We start from the raw sequence: 24,539 nt of genomic DNA, 5'->3' as shown, positions 1-24,539 counted from the left end.
AACTATAGCCAATGAATGTTCCAATTAAAACTCAAAACATACTCCTCAGATTTAAACACACCTAACACAACATGGATTTACAACTAGACTGTGAATCTATACTTTGTTTTATTTTAATTTGCAACATGGAATCCCATCTATCTTCCATTCTGCTCATGACAAAAACCAAAACCCAGCCAACTGTTTTAAATAGCAAAACAAGTCAGGTGAAGCATGCAGAAACTCGCTTTATCAATATATGTCTTACCACCCCAAATAAGTAACTTTGGGGGACAGAGACTAACAAATATTTTAATAACTGAAGATGGATCTCTCTCCCAGCTTTATAAGATAAAATTACTTTATACAGAGAGTAAAAAAAAAACAAACCAAACCAAACAAAAACAAAACCACCCTAATCTTTTCCTAAGGTCAATTCAAAACTTTTCCACAATATAGGTAGCTTAGCCAAAGCTAAGCATCTTTGGGCATCTATCCAAAATAGAAAGCGACTTGTAGCTCCTTTATATGGGGAAGCTGTATAAGCTTTAGTAAGTGTTCATAGCCCATTCATTTCTATTCCAAAATGAGCAGAATTCTCCCCATGCTTCCACAGTAAGATATTTGAAAAAAAGAACAATACAGTAAACACTATTTCAGAAGTTATGCAAAGCCAGCCAGAGCAGCAGATAATCTTCATCATTAAATGTATGTTAACTTAAAAAAAAAAATAAAAATCAGTTATGTCTATATAATTTTCTCTAATTTTTCTTTTATATAAAAGATATATATACACAAAAATGTATATATTTCTTATATATAAAATTACAAAGTAGAGAAAATTATAAAAACAACAGAAAAGTTTGAAATTTGTCAGGAATTTTTACCAAATACACGACACCAATAAAAAGCATACTGGAAATAATTGCACTGAAGTATCTTTCAGTTGTGTTTAAAATCATACTTCTATAAGAAAAAAATCTCCTTTAAAAATTATCTGTAGTCCTTTATGTTTAAATTGATCTAAACTTGAATAGGAAAATACTTAAAATTACTTTGTGTAAGACGTCTGTGCAGGCTGACCAGGCAGTACTGAGCTGGCAGATGGAGTAACTGTGCCTTGGCTGAGAGAAGAGAGTTGTTCAGGAGGAAGATTATAGCCTTGAATATGGCCCATCTGTGCACTCCCTGCCACCAAATATGCATTACTTTGAGGTTGCCCCGGATAAACCTAGGAAGTTAAATAAAGGAATATTAAAAATTTGGTATTTAATATCAGACTTTAGAACTTAAAGACAGTCTCTCAAACCTTTTATTACAGATGTTTTAATAGAAGACAATCAGTTGCTTTCTATTAAGTGTTACAGTACGAAAAAATTACCAGATTTTAAAAGGACACTATTTACATTTCTAACCTCAGGCTCCAGTACCAAAGAGGTCAATAGATTACTGGAAAACTTGTATTCCAAATTTTATTTTAACAGCTATCACTCATGCTAATTAAGAGCTTCTACTTTTGAATGAAAATACTGCAGGATTTAAATCATGTAACAAATAGCAGTTCAAAGCAGAATACTTTTTGATGCCCAGACAGCTTTCACTAAGTAGAATCGTTAAAATGGAAAGACAATAAAGTATTCTTTTCATGTCATTAGTTAACCTATCATTTCATGTAACTGTTGAGACTGCCATTGTAAATTTGTTTGAGAGGGGCAGAAGGGAAAAAGAGGTCTTAAGAAAATGTCAATTGAAAATAAGGTAATTTTTTACAACTAAGTAGAGGAAAAGATTGCTAGTAGATGTGTCAACTGTATTCTAAATCAAGACTAAATTTCTAAACCTTACACTTTTGTTCAGTCATTAATTATTTGTCTTAACACAAATTACTAGAAGAAATTATCAGGTCTCATGCACAATTGAGTTCATCTAAGTTTATGATATACAGCCCTCCTATCTTAAGATCCATGAATCTCACATGACATATTCATAGGCTTATCAATATCGCAAAAGAATTTTACAACGCAGCAAAGGCATGAGACCTCCTAACTTTTCAGAACTTTGTGCTGGCTCATCTTCACCTCAAAATCCAGTTTTTCCCTTTAAGGATCCCCAGACACATGCCCACTTATAAAACTTTAAAATTATTCGACAGGGTCACAATATGCTTGCTTATCATATATGAATGGAAGACAATGTTCCTCTTAATGACACTGCAAAAACACACATCCTCTTCTTAAAAGACACTGAAAGAAAGTACATATTTGTAGGAAGCTAGAAGAACTAAATCGGTTTCAATGTCTATATAATACTGCGTAGGTATTAATAAGTTGGCTTGAATTTTTTTTTTTTTACTCACTCAAAAAGCAAGTAAATTATTGAAAAAACAGTTTGAAATGTTGCATATTCCTATAAATAGGAAAAGAATACAGCAAGTGTGCATTAGACTATGGAATTAAACATTTAAATGTTTAAAAGACCTTTTAAAAATACCATAGTATATGAATAAGCTAAAAGACCTCCTCAGAGATAACAGTCAATTACATAAAAATGTTGCCATGAAAGAATTATAATTTTTAAAACTTCAGTTATTTAAATGCTTAATGCTGTCTATTGATATTTCAAAAAAAGGAAACTAAAAGAAGAGATTGATTTTAGGGTGGGGAGGGCATAATCTTAAACAGGAATTGTACTCCTTTGGTTCTTTACTTTCTTTGACCCACTATGCAAAGGCCTGGCAGCTTTAATTTTTAATTTTATGTGCAACTCAAAGCACAGGATGGGCTTTTTCCTTGATCAAAAAGAACTGAACAGAAAAGAACTAAAAGTGTTAGAACCTGCAAAAGGAGAATATTCAAAGCTTGCAGCTGAAAACAATATTTTTTTTTAACATACTGTGTTGAGAGAAAACACTGCTCTTTCATTTGAGATTATCTCTGAGGGAGAAAGATGATTTTAACCTACCATTAAGGTAAAGAAAAAAGGAAAAAGAGGTTTCCAACTCAGGAGGCAGAGCAGTGGGAACAGCAGGGCAGAAGTAGGAAATAAAATATTACTTATAATCAACATGCTCCACCCACTTTATATATCAGTATGTATTTATTTTAGTAATGTAGAGAAGTATACTGTAAATAAATATTTGAGCAAGTTTTGTAAAAAAGTTAGCTCACATGAAAAACTGTTTATTACTAATAATTTATAAGAAATCCACCATAGCTCAGTATGTACTTGAAAACATCGATGGCTATTAAAGGTTACATACATACCTGAGAGCCAGAAACACCAGACGACTGCATATAATACTGTTGGTTTTGTAGTTTTGCATACATGGAATACATTGGGTCTTCATTCATCAGTTTGTTATACAAAGAAAGAGCCTCCATTGCTTTAACATTGAGCTCTGAAAGTTCTGAATGTTTCCTAGAAAATATATTTTACGGCTTATTCTACAATTCAGATAACTTCAGTACAGAACAGACAATACGGGGAAACTTTCATGAGGTGTGATAAGCAACATACTCTTACTGCCTGTGAAGTGATGCCTGACAAGTGCCATAATGTGAAACAGTACAATACTATAAAATATTATGTGACTAGGAAAAAAAAAAAACCTTCAGACCGCCTCCCAGATGAGAAGCTACTAATTAATACACCTATTTTCTTTGCCAGTATTCACAGAAATTATTAAGATATCATTAAGTAACAACAGTGGTCTTTCTAAGATCTTAATTTGAGTCAAAACACATGTACTTTTTTACCTGTCTATATCTTCCAACTTTTCATCTATCAGAGGTCCCATCTGGTGGCACATTGCTAGAATAGAAGGACATTAACATATATTAGAGTAATAAAGATTTCCATACTGCAAGTCAGAAAGTAGTTTTTTAAAAAATTATCAGATAGAAATGTGTAGATGCTAGTTCAATTTTTTTTAATCATTACTACAATCTGTATGCCAGAAAAGTTATAGTAACAGAGGCAGTGTCATGAACAATTTAAGAATGAGATCCAGCAGAAGTTTTCAGTACTAGTACAGCTTAAAAAGTACATTTTAAAAAGAAAATAAAAATACTGCAAAACAAAACACATTTAACATCCAGGGAGTGTAAAACTGCAACTATTTTGCATAAAAAAGTTCAGGTAAATCTGAAAGGTGATCTCTTCTTCAGGGAAGAAAATTTGCCACTGCAACCTAGATCATGTGCTCAACTAACATTACTACAAAACAATGAAGGGGAAAACAGGTTGCAATGATTCAAATCATCTGCACATCAAAGACACTAATAGCACATCGCTATCCCACTGGAATCCGAATCGGGGGAAGGGGGCTATTTCAAACCACTAAGACGTGCAAAAAACAACACAAAAACTTACCAGAAGTAGAACGGAAAAGTATTAAAATAAACAAAAATGCACCCCCTGCCAACTTTCAGCACAAGGACATGGGGTTCATGTAACTGCCAAGCAAATCAGAGTTAACTAACAGAGTGACAGAGTTTATGAAATGCAAAATAAACAAAGAAAGAAGCTGAAAGGGGATATTACAGTCTAACCCTACTCCAGAATGCAAAATGTGCCAACTTATCCAAGCAATGAACTATTTACTAATCAAGAGATGCATTTAATCCCAAGAGCCACTCAATATTCAAACTGAGAGATGAGAAAAAATGATTCAGGCATCAAAGATGACCTAAATGCATTATAAGCAGCTCTGGAACACTGTCCTCACTCCCATTTTTCCAAAATTAGAGATGCAGAAGGTCCTGAAAGCCTCTGGGCCATGACAGGTGAAAAGGAATCACTGATGTGTGCCTTGAAGGCAACCACAGGTGAAAGAGGAGTTGTATGAAAGGCACCCATCTGGTTCTTTGAACCTGGGATCAGTAACACATTGGCAGAAATGCTGGGAAGAGATGTAAAACCTGGTGTAAGTTCTGCCTATTTTTATGTATAACACACGGTGTGGTAAAAGGCATGACAAGGATTGCTTAGATGTCTGCGCACTAACACAATGACTGCAGTGCTGCCAACGACAAACCCTGGGCTCCTGAAAGCGTTGGGACGAGTTCTCCAATTTAAAGACATTTGTGACTGGACATCTGGATGGCAGAAGAAAATGAAGTGGGCTTTTGTCAAATGTTGATCAGCACCTGCCACTACTGGTAGGATCTAACACACATCTACAGCAAAACTCCCAGAAACTATGCCAAAAATAGTAGCTACCTGAGTGTAGAGCAAATACAGTCTTGAATGTGGCATTGTAGAACTATACACAGCGATATGTTTGGCAAACGCTCTAGTAGGTAGCTGGGGAGCAACCATCTGACTACACTACAGCTTTCAGATTCTAGGAGTAGTCCCACGGTTTAATATAAAATTCAGCACTGTTCTAATGATCTCACAATGCATTTTGAAAGGACATCCTGATGTTAGCCATGTCTGGAGGTTGATTGACAAGCATACCTTTAATTTCTTTGCCTCAGTCCTGGACCAGATATAGGCAATCCACTTCTTAGACAACAGCCTCTATAACTATATTTGGTACTTGAAAGAATAAAAACATTCATGGTTCTTTTTACCCGCCTTTAGCTTTAGTGGAACTAGAATACGTGCAGACACGTCACTGACGTGCAGTTCCTAAAACAGGATTCATTTACAGGTATGATGAACCAGATGGGTGTGGAAAGATGTGAGATACTGAAAAACTTACAAGCTTATGCACATTTTCCTGATTAACTTCTAGATAGATCTGGAATCTGCCATTTTCTTAACAAAGTCTGGTCCTATACAAATCGTCAATTTAAGCCAACGTTCTGTCTCATAAAGGGTAAGTTTCTCCAAATTCCCCTTCCAAAATTTTGCTGCATCTATCAACCCAGGTAGAATGGTCTATAATGCCTCTTTGAAGAGGTAGTCTGAATAATTTGAGTCTAAAGGACTAGTCAAATTTGTAGCACTCTATAGGGTATTTGCTAATGTTAAAGTCCTATAGAAACACGCATGCAAGTGAAAACCATGTGGGACACCCACAGGTCTGTTCTAAGCCTCAGTAGTATTTCTGCTTTCTCTCATGGAATCTTCCTTACATTCCTTTTGCAACTCATGCCGTGCTACTCTATGGAGCAAAAAAAACGGATGAATAAGATTGAGTTAAGTATTCCTGGGTCTTGAAAAGGAAAAGAATATGGAATATAGTTTCCTTGAGAGAGGAGTGGGCTTCTTTTAAGTTAAAATTTTGCACTTTGGTCTCTTAGATGTGGGAAACAGGAAGTGAAAAGATAATTACGGCTCAGGCACTATTCTCAAGCATGCTTGTGCTGTGCACATGAAGTTGAAATAGTTTCAATTTGTTTTGATATAGGTAATTACTAGAGAGGAAAACAACAACAATCCCTCCCCGTAGATTTTCTTACCCTCAAGATGAAGCAATTCTGGGAGGTCTGGCTGGTCATCAGATGGATCCGCACTTTGTAACATCTGCAAGAGTTGATCCATTTTATCCTAGAACACAAATTGTGTAATTAGGGCATATATGGTGGGGGAAGAATTAACACTTTCAGGATAGTAAATTAAAGCAGCTATTTACAACAGCCATTTGGATCTCTTGGGACCTGGAAATCATCTAGACTAACTGTAAGAAAATACAAATCATACATGCTGCTTTCCAGGAAGGAAGATGCTTGAACAAGGAAAAGCCAAATGATAAAAATTGTCAGTAGTAACAAGCGGAATGTGTAGAATACCCCTTTATTCCTAAAATTCCTTCTAAACAGTATTTTCTGAGCAATTTCTATTTTTCCATTCTAGTTATTACATATGCAATACTACCACCTAGTGGGATTAGTGCAAGGACAGAATACATTGAGAGAGTACTTTAAAAAGAAACGGGTACTTAAAACTAAATTCACTGAAAAACTCTCCTGCATTCTGTAAGTGTACGACGCCTATCAGCACATGAGCAATGTCATTACTAATGTATATGAAAGGGTTTTTTAAGATGGTGTTTGGAGGAGTTACACAGTTGACTTCAGAATAAGTCATCCGTGATTAACCAGTTTAAGTGCAACCCATTTATAAAAATAGAAAAGGGTGGAAAATTAACAGGCATAAACTCTTTGAAAAGTATGTCTTGGAGTGAGCTATATTGTTTAACCAAACACAATATGTAAATTATTAAAAATCACTTTTTAGCTGAGTGCTATCAAATAAATAGCCTCTAACAGGCCAGAGTTATATAGGTTGTATCAAAGTGGAAACTAAAACCATGGTTTTTTTTCCTCCTTAATCCCAGTAAAGGCAGGAAGAAGCCAAATGAACTACTTCCTTAAAAATTATACTATGATAATTTTAAAACCAAAACAAGACACTAAAACATAAACTATTGTGGAATAACAGAAGACAAAAGCTGGAAGGCACCTCAAGGCAGGCCTGAGACTAGCTATTTTGGCAGATTACAAACTACCTTATATCTCTTGGGAGGAAGAGTATTTGAGGCAGGAGTTAAATAGGACTTTGGGAAGGCAGTAACTGATTTTTCATTTCTAAAAGCAGTGACAGAACCCTAGTTGAGAAAGAAATGGAAGGTCATGAAAGAGAAAGTGAAAAAATTCTGAAGAGAACAGGTCTAAGTCCCCGGGGCGAGGGCCGGAGATAAAAAGGAAAAGAACAAAAAAAGGCAGGGAAAACCATCCTGGGCTGAGAGTTCCTGGGAACTTTGCAGAATCACTGCGGTGAGATTGGGCAAATCTCAGTAAGTACTACTTAGAGCGCAACAAAAAGCTTACAGTTTTCAGAGAAGGAAAGAGATCTTTCAGACTGGGGGAAGACAGTGGTGGTTATACTGGAAATAAATCTAAGCCAGCATTCAAGATGGGTATCTCTAAGGCATCCTGAAGTACTTAAAATTTGAAAGCAAATGCATCACTCCAACCAAACTTCTAGTTTGGAGGTGAACAGCTGTACAATGCCGGAGTAGGGCCCTAAATGGAATGCGGTTTCCAAATTCAGTTTCAGAAATTCCTAAGAACTTCAAGACACATGAACAAATTAGAATAGTGCAGATATTTTTTTTTTTAAATCAACTTTCCCTTCTCATTCTCTTTTGATTATGTGCTCCTGATATTTCAAACTGTTTTTGAGGAACAGTATGAAAAGGTTAAACATCACATATTTAAATGCACCAGCAGCTGAAAATCAGTACTTGCGTCACGCTTACTTCATCAATATAAACTGGTTCAGGCTCAGGTTCTATTGTCTCTACTTGAACTTCATCACTGAACTGCACTGTTTTCTTCTCTGCTTTCACTGTAAGATAAACAGATTTTATTTTATAAAATAAAAATAAACAAAGCAATGACATAAATGTTATACTGCTAGCATGTTGCCTAAGTTCTTTGCATTTGAAACGTCTACTGTGAAAATTCAAAAAATCAGTATTTTGTTGACTTTTGAAGGTCAAAAACATCTCCACAGACTTAAACAATTTTCACAAACAAATCTGTAAATTGCATAAAAAAGACATCAGTTCACACAAGGTCAACAGAAACATGTTTTAGCAAGTAAAAGTCTTTATCGTACTCTCCCTGCACATAATATACTTCTTAATAAGTCATCAGGAAAACAGACTGAGAGAAAGTGATTGGAAGAAATAGGGCTAATGAGTCAGGTTTAAGAGAAAACTGGTAAAATCATCTATGACAAAACGGAGCCTTCTTTGCTCCAGAGCAAAGTACAGAATCGAAAGTTCTCAAATTTTGCTATTCTTTCTCCATCAAATAGTACCGGCAAAAGCATCTCACTCCTCTGTAGCAGAGGCCACGACAGAAAAGCTGCCAAATACTACTCTTATCATACTACTCTTATCAGTTAATCTTAACACAGAACAGATGACTCTTACATGTAATTCTGCTGACCTGCTCGTACTTTTGACACACTCATATTGACATCACAGGAGATTCATCTTGCAAACCCATCAGATTTACAGAAATCAGTTCTAGCATCTTAAAACCTTGTCTAATGTTTAATATTTTTAATAAATATTTAGAGTAGGTTAGACTGATATAAATAGATACAAGAAGATAACCAGTATGCAGAAAAAAACACTCGTTCCATTATGCACACATACATACCTACAGTACGTAGGTTTCTTGAATTGTTTGAACAGTGGTAATCTGTCTCTGACTCCCATCTGGCCAGGGGCCTTCAGTTTTTCCTTGATTAGATATGTACCTTTATAACCAGGCAAAAAGGCAATTTGGAAAACACCTGCTGTTGCCTACATTTATCTAGGTGTCAATGGAGTTGTTAAATGAGTCTCAAGGAAGCTACTGACAAAGTCAGCAGTAGACAGCATCATATTTTTCAGCGGATGCCAGCTTGGGCAACCTTGGTCTGACACATAAAGATATGACTGTTGGTTTTGAGAGCACAGCAAGGGCTGCTCAGTTTTACTTCAAGTGTCACATTAACTTGCAACTGAACTCTGTCATAAGGGAAAGGAAACAGGGAAAGTACATCACTACAGAAATATCCTTTGGGCCGTGGCAAGGCTTAATGAATACATAAATGTAGTGTTACTTACTCATTTCTGGCTCAGCGGAAAGATCAGCTGTTACAAAATTAGATGGAAATAATCCTATACCCTGATGAGTTTCACCTTTCCACCAATTTGGATCACTAAAGATAAAAAAATAATTAAAAACTCCACACATTAAAAAACTCATGCTCACATGGAATTTTCCGAAGAATTGCACTGTACAAGGCATTTATATTACTTGTACATAAATATAATTTGTATATACACAGAAATCTTTATACAAGAATCTTTATGCAATTACGTTTGCATGTAAAAGATCTAGGAGATAACTAAAGTATTTAATACGTAAACGTATTTTATTGCAATTGTATTCAAATGTATGCTTCTACATAGAAGTTACAATTATTCCCAATTGATTTTTACAGTCTAATATACTTCTAGTAGGCATTCTATATAAATTACCTGTCATCAAGGATAGTTATAAGTTCTCCAGCTTTAAAAGTTAATTCGTTGTCTTCAGCAGCCTCAAAATCATAGATTGCACGAACCTTTCGGCCCTCATGTTTGTGATTTGTTAAAAGGCTTGAGGTGCTTGGATACAAACTGGAAAGCGTGGTTTGCTGTTGCCTTTGTTCTTTTAGCGACAGTTCAATAGCTACAAAAGAAGAATTACTCACATGAAAATTCCCTATAAAAATGAGTTGAATGAAACGAAAATTTAACTCTGTGAACACTTTTAGTATAATTCCATTCCTGTTGCATCATAATCAATTTCTGCCTTTCACTTAGAAATAATGGTAAAAACCAAAAAGATGTTTTACAATTAGAGAGCACAATTCTGCCCATAGCTTTACTGAGGCTTTCAACATGGACAGGATGAATAAATAGCACTTAAGCACAAACAGGATAACTCAGTGAAGAAATCCATTTTTTATTATTATATTATTGTTATTATTTTGAACTGATGTAAAGTGTTTACATTCTTACTAGCATATACATGATGCTCAACTTTTCCAGATTGCTTGAAACATTAAAAAGATACAGCTGTTCAGGTAGAGCTGGTCAGCTCTATTAGATCAGGAATCTTTACCCTGAATTCACAGAATCAGAGAATCGCAGAGATTGGTTGAGGTTGCAAGACACCTCTGGAGGTCATCTTGTCCAATCCCCTGCTCAAGCAGGGTCACCTAGAGCTGGCTGCCCAGGACCACGTCCAGATGGCTTTTGAATATCTCCAAGGATAGAGACTCCACAACCTCCCTGGGCAACCTGTGCCAGTGCTCAGTCACCCTCACAGTAAATAAGTGCCTCCTTAATTCGTAATTAAGAAAAAGATTTTTGCTTAGTCAAGCAAAATTCCATCCATTCCTGTTCTCTCCCTATCATTCCTTGAATAATTTTACATTTCTGGGTCATTTTCAATTAAAATTGACTGAGCAGAAAGGTTCCACTCATATTAAACTCCTCTAAGTTTGTGAAAAAATGATCATGTTTAAGAAGGGACAGAGTGGGACACAAAAAAGAAGAGAACAAGCATTAGAGAACCCATGCAGAATCTGAACCTTTGAGACACAAATCCCTTGAAAAGTAGACTTTGGCGGGTCAGCTGTTGAAGAAACCATTAGTAACATACAGATGGGCTAATGGTGATTTAAATAAATCAATGTTATATTAGATAATAGCTAAACAAAAAAAAATTTCTATCAAAGATAGGAAACTGCAAACATTCACCAACTACTAGTGCAAGAACTTCACTCGTACAGCGTTACAACTTTAAGCCCAAAGCCATGCTACATACAAGGGCTAACATTTGATGTCTTCACATTGCCGAAGCTTGACCTCAAAAAACAGTACCTAGACCATAAAGATCAAACCACTGCAAGAGTAACTCTTCACGTGTCTCTGGTATAGGAACATTAAATGACCTTTAAATATACCTTAGTACAACAGTAAATCAAAAGAAACCATCCTAGTTTTGTTTACTGGGATGCAGTTAAGACATTTAACAGCCACTTATGCTTACAGCAATCAAAGCCTTAAATTATACTACAGAAGCAGTATGCAAAGGAATAGAAGTTTAAAGCAATACCAAGTTATACCCAAAATACTGAATCCAACTTTGCATACAACTTATACTATAATCCTTATTTTTGCCTTCCATCAAATGTTTAAATTGCAAATGACTGTGCTCCACTTGCCCCAGGAAGAGGGAAAATCCAAGTGCAGAACTTGTATCAAACATGGAGCATGTCCTTAACATGAGATTTTTCATATTTTTTACCCATAGAATAGTTTTGATCTCTAAGCCTCCAGGAAGGGTACAAAAAGACAGGAATAGAAATCATAACCACAATCCATAAATATACTATTCACATAGAGGAAGCAAGCAAAACATTTGTTCCTGCTTTATTTGATATTTACCAATGTATTCATCAGGTCAGCAAGTAAAGGCCCTCACCTTTAGCTAAATCCTCCTCTTCCCTTTTGTTGGCTACTGTACCAGGATCTTTGGCAACTAGAGCTGGACTTGCTTTTGCCTGTTCAGCAGCCTAGCCAAAAGTGAAAGATGTAAAAATTAATTCAACAAAAAACTGACAATGCGTTGTTCACCATTTTGATTTGTATTCATCTGCAATGTAAAAATCTAAAGTAAATCAGAGAATTTCATGCCTCAAAGGAATGTTTTATTAAGACAAGAGAGATTTCATTTTGTTTGCAAAACACATTATAGAATTCAAGACTACGAACTGTAAAATACAGAACTGAGGATAAAAAGAATTTGTGATACCCTTTAAGAACAGCCACAAAAATTAATATACCTGTGAACCAATAGCTGGGAAAGTAACTCCTTGCTCCTTAAGATTTTTTATCATAGCAGATATCAAACTAAGCTGTGGGTCATTCTTGAATTCATCAGTCCATTCCACCATAAGGGCTTTCAGCTTTTCACAAACTTTTGGATGACCCTGAAAGCACAGTAGAAGCTAGTTAAATAATGTAGGAATCTGTTCTTAATTCCTGAATTTCAAATAACTTCATGTTACCGTCAACGTAAACTATATAGACACTTTATTTTGAAGTCAAGTGTATCACTAAGGGATATCTTTATTGGAAAGGGAGAATAGTACACCAGCATTGTGTTTGTACTAGTACAATACGTACTAGGCCCAAAATAGAGTAAAACAAGCTTATATAAAAGCCCTTTATTATCTCCATTTCACCACATCTGTATTTAGTGTTTCATTGTTGTTATTTAACATGAAAATTAATTTGTATATTTATAAATTCATACACCACACACCACCACCCCTGAGCAGAATACATGAGCAACTCTAGTGTGAAGTGGCATTCAGGAAGCTCTTTCTCACAGCCACAGTCTTCCCAGTAATCTTGTATCCTCGCCCACACCACCAAATTTCCAGTCCTGCAAAAGTAGATTCCATTCCACTTTCAGATTACCCCAATTCTCTGTCTGATTTAGCTTTTCTATAAATTGTATAAATCAATGCAATACATTACCTTATTCAACACATTGCTTACTTCGCTGGCAAAATCTCTTGAACAGACTTCTAAATGAAAGATTTTACCACAGTTTGATACGCATGCTCCTAGAAGCTGAAGAAAGAAAGATTAAAACTCAGAGATGTTTTGCAATATAACTTTTCAGGAATGAAAAGCACTGCATTAAAAAAAAACTTACTGTTAATGCTTGCATAGCAACGTGGGGATCTTTGTGGTTCACCCTCTTCATAATAGAACGGAGACAGTCCTTAGGCCTAAAAAACACAAGACATTTAAAAAAATGTAATGGAATGAACTTTTCCTATTGCACACATGACAATGCATGACAACGTTAACAGACAGCAAGCTCTCCCGAACATAGTCAGTAAATTATTTAGTATAAGTGCAACATTAAAAAAAAAAAATAAATGAACGCCATTAACAGTTGTAGCCATTTCTATCTGTAGTATTGCTAGCTTGCTCAGTTATCAAAACTTCTCAGTAAGTTACATTACCTTTCGTAGTTAGTGAGAATTACTGTAAATACTCCAGAAATACATCAATTCCCTTACAATTAGAGAACTGTAATTCTCTGTAGTCCATGCACCTCCTCCTCCATATTTCGCATACATATCTAAGGACATTTGCTTATATACTGATTATCAACACCCTTTTGCTACTTTCTTTTTTTTAAATTACCACCACTATGTTCCTTAGAGTCTCTTTTAATCTACAGAATAACATTTATAAAGAAGATATGCAATGAACCAACAAGCGCTAAAAAAATTGTTAGGCATTCTACATCAAAGTTTCAAAAAAATTAAATACAGAATTCAAGTCTTACCTATGTTGTGATAGATAGAAATAATATGAAAATGAAATTTAAGGAAGAATTTGAATGGGAGTTTCAGACACAGTTTAGCATATTAAAATCTGTGTGACTTTCTGTTATTTTGTTCTGTCTTTAAAGATGGTGGAAGGCTGAGCAAGGCTGGGGTAGGAATTATCATGGGTGTACAAGCATTATCTGGTGAATAGCTCTGAAAAGATAACCCTGAAAGAGGGTAAGTAGGGAAAGAGGAAAAAAGAAGGTAAATTTAAACTAAGAGATTTTATGCATTTCTGGAGTATTTATAGTAACTTTTTTTTTTTTTGAAGCAAAATTATTTTTCTGTTTAACTGACATCCAAGAACTAACATGAAACTTAGGTATAAGTTACACCACTGCTTGGCTATACTATATTTGGCAGTGTCTACATTTTACAGAAATGTCCACTTCATATTTAGTAGTACTAATTATAGAAAATGCTGTCACACAGCAAGACTACATATCACTCAGTGTATACCTTCATATACCCAATTACTACAAATGAAGGCTATAAGACAAGAACTGCCTGTTATCTATTAATTATCCAAGACTTCTCATATGTTCACTTTAATTGAGAAAGAATACATGCTAAAATTTTCAGGAATAACTGCTTTTTTTAACCATTCATTTATGAGTAGGACTATCAATGTGATATGAGCGCAAGCACAAAGTGGTGCATGGCCATTAATTGTTAAGCCAGCATTTGTAAAGGTAGGATGCAGGATCAAGAGCTTAGCAGTTCAGGAACAGGACCATTAGCCTAAGAGTTTTTTATTAAGGAATCCAAAGTCTTATTAAGAAGTAATAAAGTAACAAGAAAGCATCAAAACCAAATGGTCTTCTGCATGTGTCAAGTACAACTTTGAAAAGTTAAAAAAAAAAAGAAACCCCTCAGTCATTCATAAAAATGCTTTAAAAAAAAAATCTGCTTGCTTATATACGTAACAGAAACGATCAATATTTGAGTATTATTGTTTTAACATACTCAAATGTTTAAAAAAATCTTTTGATTACATCTACACAAAAAAAAATATCCAGGCTTACCAACGTGTAGTCACACAGACTAAGAATCCCTATTCTAGACAGAACTGTAATCCTTATTCTAACTTTAACTTAATTCATCAAACAATTTAGTTTGTAGATTATTAGAAGCACTATGCAGCAATCAGAGGGAAGGCACACACCCCACAAGAACAGAATTCTATTTATTATGCATCTCTTCGTACTATACAAACACTGGGCCACAGTTCTGCTCCAATGATTCTACAATCAGAATTTCAGAGGCAGCACAGTGAGTGGAAATAACAAATCAGTAGGGGGAAAATAAGGCAAGATACTATAGAAGCTATGGTATTACATACTAATATATACAAAAAACATTCACAATAAATTTCAGTTTTAGTTTCAGAGTAAAAAAATAATGTATTTGATTATATTTTATTTAACAAAGACAAAATTAACAGCAATTGGAATCTAAAATACTACTCTGCACAAAGTATTTCATAAATTTTCAGGAATTTACTGTTCATTTACAGTCTAAGGTAACTGACTGTGGGGCTCAAGACTACACAGGTGAGTCCATTTTCCTCCTTGCTCCTTTAGAAACAAGCTAGTCAAAGAGCTTTCTGGTCAGCCTGTAGACATACACTGCAATGACTATGTAAAATGCTACTGAGATTGGGTAACTTGAGGGGAAAAAAAAATAAATAGAAGTTAGTTTGGAAGACTATCAAGTAAGCAATTTTACTGTTCTCTCTTGTAGGAACAGGCACAAAAACAATCAAAGAAAAATCAGCTAACCAGAATACTGACTCACTGAGGCAGTGATTAATCCATAAGGAATCAGGACAAAGTTAGGCAAGCAGCAATATAGTCAAACCATTTCTCAATGACAGTTTTTCAATATCCATCCCCACCCCTAACAGAGAGTGCTGCAATGAACATTTCTGTTTTCTCAACCATTGGTGACTTCATTTTTTTTTTTTCAGCCATCATTTTTATTAAGTAACTTTTCTGGAGAAAAACTGAAGTTGTGATAGTTTCAGAATGATATGTCTCATTAAGTTAATAAAAAAGGTACAACCATCTCAAAGCCAAATGCAGACAGAATTAGACTTAGGAACTGGCTAGCACTAAACGGAGTGAGGAAAGGGGCGGGGGGGGGGGGGGGGCGCTTCATGCTAAAATATACCATATGTGGCCTTTACTTTTCCCTTTTATGCTGCTTAACGAATAGCGTTATAGCGTTATTTTACTCAGAGCTGATAAACTATAGATTCGGTTGTGTAAGCATTTTCGTTGCAGAAAAACAACACTATGCAAAAATCTATACCTTTCCTGTACTCAGATAATTTAAAATGCCAGTCAAATATGATAGAAGTTTTTAAAGTAAACAAGTTTTCAATAATGCTGTATAAAAACAGAAAACAAGATTGCCACTAATGGTAAAACCTTTATTTTAACCATGTTTCCATGTTGCTCATTGAACTACCAATATTCCCCCAAAATAGGATGCAAACAATGTAACACGCAACTGCTGAGCTGTATGAGTTCCTAAAACAAATTCAGAGATTAAAAAACCATGTTGATTGTCTCATAGTTAGACAAATTTTAGATCATTTAAGAACCTGATATGCGAAACATGCAGAAAGTATCAAGTTAATTCCACACATGTGGCAATACTTTATATATACTGTTGTAAAAAAGGCATATTATTAAAAATTTACTGCCCTTCCAGTGTTTTCTATGAAAATTCTGGCATCAACTCTCATCAATTAGATTTTGAAGTTCACCAAAAATAGACAGTCAAAGAGAGAGATTCAGCGGAATTCTAATTTGCTAAAACCTGTTTTAGTTGGTTGGGTTAAGGGAAGAAAGGTAAAATTTTTAGCTATTGGCAATTCTCTGTAACCAAGGTATTACAATGTAAAAAGTAACAGTAGCAGTCCTGTTACAGAACTGTAACTAATTTATCTTAAGAGAAAATGTAGCATCTTTGTAGCATAACAGGTTTCCAACAGTTAGTCTGGATGCAAACAAGTTGTTGGCAGACCTAAATGAGACAATAAGCCATGTAACACTATGGGACAAAAAGTGCCACTTAATGAAGAACAGTCCTTCTAGTCTACCGTGGCTTCAGCTGTAAGACGATCTACATCTAAAATGCTACAGGCATGCAACAGAGCTTACAGGGTGATACAAAGAAAACCCATACAGCAGAGATTTTATAATCTAAACTTCTGCCAAGAACACTAACAGACAGCTTGTATTGGACCAGAACTGGCTAAAAGATTAAAGCAGATACCAGTTAAGAAGACTAGCATCCTTGCCACACAAACTTAAACTGCAGGAGGACTTGAAACAGAATAGCATATTGATTTAAACTTCTTAACAGGGAACTTTGTCTTTGTTTACTTTGCTACGGCATGACACAAAACAAAGAAAACCCACTATCAGCAAGTTTTAACAGAATCTGAATTTAAGCAACGAGTCAGCTGGCAGCGTATTACAAGCAGGGTAAGTATTACGGAGGTTAAAGTCACAGCCAGGATAAAACCACTGTTTTATTAAGAAAACCCAAAACATAAATACAAAAAGAAAACAAACAAACAAAACCCACAAATCATAACAGAAATTCCAGCCGTCCCGGAGAAATTTAGCTGCACATTACCAGAAGATCTCTAGCTTTGTCTGTACTCCCAAGCAGCTGTCTCTTGCAGCTACATGCATTTGAGCACTGTTCAGGCTAAGTTGCTGTAACACTAAATCATGTCTATAGAAATGCTTTCAGTGATTAAACAGAATACTGAAGCCTTCAATAATATAGTTATTGTTACAGGCTCAGCATCAACATGCACAAGGAGCCAAAATGCAGTTTTACATATACAGACCAACATGAAACATTATTAACAACTTGCCAGCTGTTAACTACAGTTATACACAGCAGCACAGAAGTCTCAGTATGCCATGCTATTTTTAAGTACACCTCTAGAGACCATCTCTAATCCCAAGGAATAAGCTTATTTGCAAACCTGTCCTTTGGAACAAAATTCTCAGGTGGGAATTTGCTGTCTGGCATCTCATACTGTTTTCCACAGTCTTACAAGGCAATCCAAGTCGTTCTCAGAGAAGCCTTTCACTAAACAGCAGCAATGGCATAACTCTCTTTTTGAGGCTATTCCTTACCTGAATTGTTACAGGGAATGCTTGGAGAAGATGTATTTAAAACATTTCCAAAGCCTAATGCTACACTGAAAAAAACCCACTATAGATACACTGAAATAATGTCTTTAAACTGTATTTTTTATTTGCTGATTCAAATTATACTTTAACTTTTCATGTCCAAAGAACAAGTGCATGCATAAAGCCTATGAAAGAGCTCACTAAAGAATCAATAACAGAAGCATTAGTGGCCCATATTAAGATGTGTTTAATTTAATATCACATTTTCAAAATGTACATTTATCAAAGCCCTGATGTCAGAGAATACCTTCTCAAAACAAGGGGAAGAAACACAGAACCTCATTGCTTTCTGTGACAAAGACACTGGTGGTCTGGTGGTGAGGACAAGGGAAGGGCAGCAGATGCTTTATACCTTGGTTTTAGCAAAGTTTCAACAAACAGTTGAAGCTCATACAGTCTCCTTATCACCCAACTAGTGAAATATGGGCTGGATAAAAGGGTGGGTGGAAAACTGGCTGGCCTCCTAAGCTCACAGAGTTGTCACCAGTGGTGCAAATTCCAGCTAGCGGGCAGTAATTAGTGGGGTTCCTCAGGGATCTCTGCTGTGACCAACACTACTAAATGTCTTCGCTAATAACCTGAATGATGGGAGGCAGTGCACTCTCAGCAACTTTGCTGACAACAGCAAATTGGGGGCTGCAATTGATATACTGGAGGGCAGGGCTGCTATTTGGAGGGACCTGGACAGGCTGGAGAAATGGGCAGACCAGAACTTCATCAAGTTCAATAAGAGCAAGGGCAAAGTGTTGCACTTCGGGCAGTCTGCACTGGCAAAGGCCAGGAGCTGACCACCTAAAAAGCAGCTCCGCAGGAAAGGATCTGCAGGTCCTATTGGGTGACAGATGTCAGCAGTGCAGCCTGGCAGCAAAGACAACCAACCGTATCCTGGGTTGAACAAGTGGTCAGCACAGCCAACAAGGCCAGGGAAGTGATCCTTCCCCTCCATTCTGCACCTCTAAGATTGCATCTGGATTACTTTGTCCGGTTTGGGGCTCCCCAGTGCTCTCCCAGAGCGGACTAAAAGGGGATCCTACTGCTTTCTACAACTAATTAATCAGAGATACATGGAAGACGCAGCGAGAGCTGCAGAGCCATAGGACAAGATGCAACAGGCAAGTTGGAACAGGGGAAATTGTAATCCGATTGCAGGATTATTTATTCATTTACTTACTTACTGCGAGGGTAGTTAAATACTGAAACATGTTGCCCATAGAGGTTGTGGAAACTCTGACCTTGGAGGCATTCAAGACTCAACACGGTCCTGAGCAACCTGATCTAATTAGACCTGTTTCAAGCTGGGGGGTTGGACTAGATGACCTCTGGAGGTCACTTCCAACCTGGATTATGATTCTGTAAGAAAAATCCCTCATGAAGTGTCCTGGGTTTACAGTGACACTGCTGAAACTAACCAGTTTATTTATTCTGTTACATTGGTGAAAAGCTGCTGTACACAAGTCCTAATTTTAACAGATCAGCTAGTATCTCCAAAGGAAGAATTGCAAAATATTTGAGCAGAAAATCCATGTCTTTTAATAAATTTAAGTTAAATTGAGCTGTTGCAGAAGTCTATACAAGATAACAAAAATTTCATTCCTCTCATCTGAGACTGAAATAACAAAATTTAAAAAGTTTGGGGAGGAAATTTCTAAAAGACACTTACCCTGTGCGTGACTGTCCAACTTTATCACAGATGTCTAAGATGAGGCCCCAGTCCTCTGCAGTGTTCATCTCACTGGTTGCTTTCTCTGGTGAATAAAGTACAAGTAAATCAAAATACAAATTTAAAAAAAAAAAAATTAACAAAATTGTCAACAAAGATGTTGCAATATTACCTCTTTGTATATTGCTAAATGCATGACAAATCCTTATATTTAATAAACTCATATATTAAAACTGCTATACCTAATTCTTTTTAATTTTCAAATGTTCACTGGTGGCCATGAATTTAAATTCATAAGCAAATATATATTTGGGTGTTGTCTTCCCATGTAATAAAGATATACCCAGAATATGACAATAGTAGTATCGCTACCAACAGATTTTTTTTTTTCCACTTGGAACTATAAAGTTTAATAGGATATGAATACCCAAAGCATTAGTTCACTGTTTGCAGAGTCAGATACAACCGCATTTACCACTTCCTCAGACACTAAATTGCTGTCTTGCATTTCCTTTCTATGTATTACAACTCAACAAGGAGGATACAACAATTCATTAATAATCACTAAACTTTTATCTCCCCATTCTCATCTCTGCTTTGGATGATATATTCCTCTGTCTCTTTTCAGCTGTAGAGACTGCTGAACCAAAGCTAATCTCATAGAAGCCATTGGGACTCTTTCTTCCAAACCTTTTGAATAGGACAAGAAGAGTCCCTGCTGAAGAGTGAAGAAATAGAGAGGGTAGGTGGAGAAGAAACAGATTCCACTTCAGAAGAAAATAGACTCCCTCTCTATTTCTGCCCCAGAAAAGCTAGGTACACAGAGGATAACAATAAATAAAAGTGTTAAGAGGAAACTGAGAGTTACAATACAGCTGAATGGAAGATTATCTAAACACTGATAGATCAGATCAGGGCTGCACAGCACAAGGGAATGCACAAGCAGTTTCCATTATTCACCAAACAGAAGGAGAATGGGCACAGAATAGTACACAGACTTTGTTTCCTATCCCTGCTTCATCTGATATTCACCTTAACCCACAAAACACAAAATATGCCTCAGCAATGAGCACCATCCCTCAGGGAATGCCTCAGACTACTTAGTTTTATGAAAGGAAACAAAGATTTCCTATAAAAACTTATCTGCCAGGAAAGATTCATTATCCATATCAGCACTTGCAAGACTGCAGAGAAGAGAAAGACAAAGCAAAACATCTCATCGCCAAAAGTTACTAGGAATTATTCGTCCTAAAGTTGATGGCTTGTATTTATGAATGAGTTTCTCTGTCCTACAAAAACCTACAAGTCAGGTTACAGTTAATTAGTTTCTTAATTCAGAACAAAAATGCAGAAAAACAAATCTCTATGGTTATGTGCTCTCAAAGTATTTCTGAGGAAAAATTAAACACTGCCATATACAACTCGAATGCTAACACATCAGTTGTACTGCCTGATGCAAGGAAAAGAGCAAAGCAGTATAGGGAAATACTAAATGGAAGTTAGTTACAATTCTATATGTTCTCTCAGATAAAGTAAAAAAGCACTGCCTCTTCTCTCTAAACGGAATCAGAAAACTTATTTGATTACAAAAAATGGTCATAATCAACAAAAATATGAAAAATTCTGGGTAGACACCATGCTAACATCTAGCACTAAGATATAGCAGGTGGTCAACCAATCACTTTATTTTTCTTTCAGTCTACTATTGTTCCAAATCATGTTTAGGACTAGTATAGCTAACAATCAGAGACATTCTTGGTTTTTAAATCTTGTTCATAAAGGAAACATGTCAACTGTGAAGCAAAAATTGAGACGAACACCATAATGGCAGAATCCCCTCAGCATCCCAACTAAAAAGGCCAAAACATGAGAACAGATCAATGAGACTGTACCCTGCTTATATCAATTAACATTGTTTCATTACTCTAGAATTTCAGTTTTTAGTTGGGGATACCTTATAAATACAAGCAAATGAGACGGGGCGGGGTGCAAGGAAAAATTCATAGCAGAACCATGCATTGTACTTTTCCTGCTTGTTATTTATCCTTTTAATATAGCCAGCTCTCAGTCATCTGTAGGCAGAATACTTGTGCCACAGGTGGTAGGACACCTGAACTGAATGCCTTGTGTAGAGCCATCACAGGCCAAGACGGTCTTCAGTAATCATAGTCCATGAGCACAGCAGCTGTACTGCTTCCAAAGCCAGCCTCAAGTCTGAGGCATCGTAACTGCTTTTTTGAAAGACAGAGCCTAAGTGGAGTTGTACCTGAGCTGAAGGTGTGCCTACACGACATTCCCAAATCTGAAAACAGCTGATGAGCACAGTCCAGAGACACACAAAGCAGACCGCATGGAGGCAGTTTAGTTCCAGGTCTCCACTGCTTCAGTTCATTGCCAGTTCTGCTGGAGCTGGACCAGCTCCAGCCAAAGTGTGCCTGCATGGTGCTCACCCGAGCCATAAGCTCCCCAGGCTGAGAGCTCACATACAGCCTCGCAAAGCCACACCGTTCACTCACGCCTAATGCCGTACTTCAGTTAGCGCATCCTTCAGCAGCCAGAGCTGAGCCAGCGGTACTGAAACTTTGACCTTTTCCATTATTCTACATAACAGACAGTTGTCTGTACTTTTGGCAACAATTGGTCCTTCTTTCCTCACTATGTCATCAGTGAGCAATGGCATGGCAATCGGTTGTGTCTTTTACAAACAAAAAAGTAAAATAATGCATGCTTAAGGTTTAAAAATAACAACACACTGTCTTTTATGCTAATTTAAATAGTTTGGCTAAAACTAAAAATAAGATGGCGATTGATGAAATCCCTGATCCATATCAACCACAACAATTACAACCTTCATTTTAATTCTCAGTAAGAATACTTTGCAAATTTATCCACAAGTACAATTACAAGTTTTCTATCACGGCTACTTCTTAGAAGTTGAACTTAGTCCTGTATAAAAACTGGCATTTGCTTGCAACACCTTCCCCCTTGTTAGTCAGGAGATTTCCTCCACCAACAAATACTAGATAGTTTCTTACTAAATTTCAGTCTGAAACCCAGCTTCATTGTGCACTTTCTGTCTTCTGTAGTAACAAGCATCCATTAATTCCCTTGGATAATAAAATTAATTGTAAAACATGAGAAAAAAAATTTGCCTCTAGAATTTTAGTTAAATTCTGTCTCAGACAAGGGCAGTTAAAAGTTAACAGAAGTACACTATCTGACATTGACTGTCCACAAAAAAGGCCACTATCTCTGTTCCAGCATTAGCCAGTGACTCTCACCTTTCACCACTCTAGGAACAGGAGCAACAAAGACGCTTTGACAAAATTCCTGTGTTGCATCAGTGTTTTGTAGACAAAATTATGTCTAAAAGCTACTTAAGTTAAATTACTTACACTATTATCACTTAAAATACATGAACGCTCTTTCTTCTAACATGAGGTGTACATTCACAGCCAAAAAAAACTTTCAGTATTTGCTTACCCTGACCAAGAGCTGGCACCCTACCAGCCTTCAGGTACAGCTGACATGTCACTGTCAGATTCTATCTTAGTACCAAAATGGACTCTGATAGGGAGGGAAAAACAGACATTTGTATTTAAAGTCTTAGAGTAGGTTAGCACAGGAGACAGAAGATAAACTAGAAATGTTCATCTTCCATCTCTGATCAAAAATAATTCTGCCATAGCAATATTAATGTTTACTTCAGACCCTATCCCTCCACCTTATCATCGCTACAAAATCTTATTCAACTTAGTGAATGCCAAGCCAGGATCAGATAACATTTCAGACTTTACTAAAACAACTTTTAAAGACAGCGCTGGCTCCTTCATGAAATCAGTGTTCTTTATAACTTATTAATGCTATGTCAAACACAAAGAAAAACAGGACTATGTGACACAGAGGCATACATGATGGAACTTTGGACACAGTTTTCCGAAACAGCTCTCTCCCATAAAGCTTTATCACTCAAATCTGAGGCACTGTTTTCCTAGGACAAGCAAGGCCTACAAATTAAGGTAGTAACTTTAACCAGTGCAAGACTATAAAATCTTACATCGCTTCAGATTGTAATTAGTAGTTTTTAAATTTTATTACTGTTTTTTTTCCCTTTTTTTTTTCCTTCATTACGTCTTCAACTTTCACCTTTATTTTTCTAGGAGTTATTTAAAATTATTTTCTTACAATTAATTCCACAAAGACAGACACACACAGTGGTAAGTGCCATCATTTCAGAGGAAAAGACTACTTAGACTATGGCTTCTTTGGACAACAACAATAACAATGATTCTGCACAATATAACAATACCTTTCTAAATAACATCAACAATTTATTTAATTCCTAAAACAAAAGCAAGACACACAAAACCAACACATATTTTTCAGCACAGAGCATGGGATCACTACGCTTCTCCCTTTATACTTCTTCTGTACTTGTAACACTAATCATACTGAGCCAGACCAACTCCATCTTGCCCAACATTCAGTCTCTAATATATATTATACCTAAGGAAGCAGATGCCTAGGAAAACATAAAAAAGAATAAGGTAAGCATTAGATGTACTTTTGCCTACAACACACCTTTCAGCAACCAACAATTTGCAGCTTCGTAACTCCTGAGTCAGAAATGGTGCTTCAACCACACAAACATAATCATTAATTGCATATAAAACAAATAATTAAGAAAGGGTTCTGAAGCAAAATGCATCTCATCTGACAGAAATCTCAGGTGTGTCTATATCTTCAAAATTTCTCAA

General features: G+C 36.2%; 1 protein-coding gene across 6 annotated transcripts in view; it reads right to left on the bottom strand.

Annotated features, from left to right (window-relative positions):
* The window catches only part of STAM (signal transducing adaptor molecule), a 37,065-nt gene that overhangs the window by 5,375 nt on the left and 7,151 nt on the right, over nt 1-24,539 (bottom strand). For 3 of the 6 annotated variants that reach the window (XM_087776022.1, XM_087776023.1, XM_087776029.1), the window contains exons 2-13: nt 19,783-19,867; nt 13,212-13,287; nt 13,031-13,126; nt 12,331-12,477; nt 11,970-12,060; nt 9,974-10,166; nt 9,557-9,651; nt 8,192-8,280; nt 6,390-6,477; nt 3,735-3,789; nt 3,243-3,396; nt 1,035-1,210 (exon numbers count right to left, since the gene is read on the bottom strand). In XM_087776022.1, the coding sequence (XP_087632148.1) occupies nt 1,035-1,210; nt 3,243-3,396; nt 3,735-3,789; nt 6,390-6,477; nt 8,192-8,280; nt 9,557-9,651; nt 9,974-10,166; nt 11,970-12,060; nt 12,331-12,477; nt 13,031-13,126; nt 13,212-13,287; nt 19,783-19,867 (1,345 nt within the window). Of the gene's footprint in view, nt 1-1,034; nt 1,211-3,242; nt 3,397-3,734; nt 3,790-6,389; nt 6,478-8,191; nt 8,281-9,556; nt 9,652-9,973; nt 10,167-11,969; nt 12,061-12,330; nt 12,478-12,812; nt 12,936-13,030; nt 13,127-13,211; nt 13,288-19,782; nt 19,868-24,539 lie in introns of those variants that run through there. The other 3 variants (XM_087776057.1, XM_087776051.1, XM_087776039.1) reach the window with 3 other exon arrangements.

Source organism: Nipponia nippon, unplaced genomic scaffold, assembly GCF_047370975.1.
Source record: "Nipponia nippon isolate SJK-2023a ecotype South Korea unplaced genomic scaffold, ASM4737097v1 scaffold_1, whole genome shotgun sequence".
Lineage (NCBI taxonomy): Eukaryota > Metazoa > Chordata > Aves > Pelecaniformes > Threskiornithidae > Nipponia > Nipponia nippon.
Note: the sequence above shows the minus strand (reverse complement) of the source record. Positions and strands in the feature narration are given on the sequence as shown.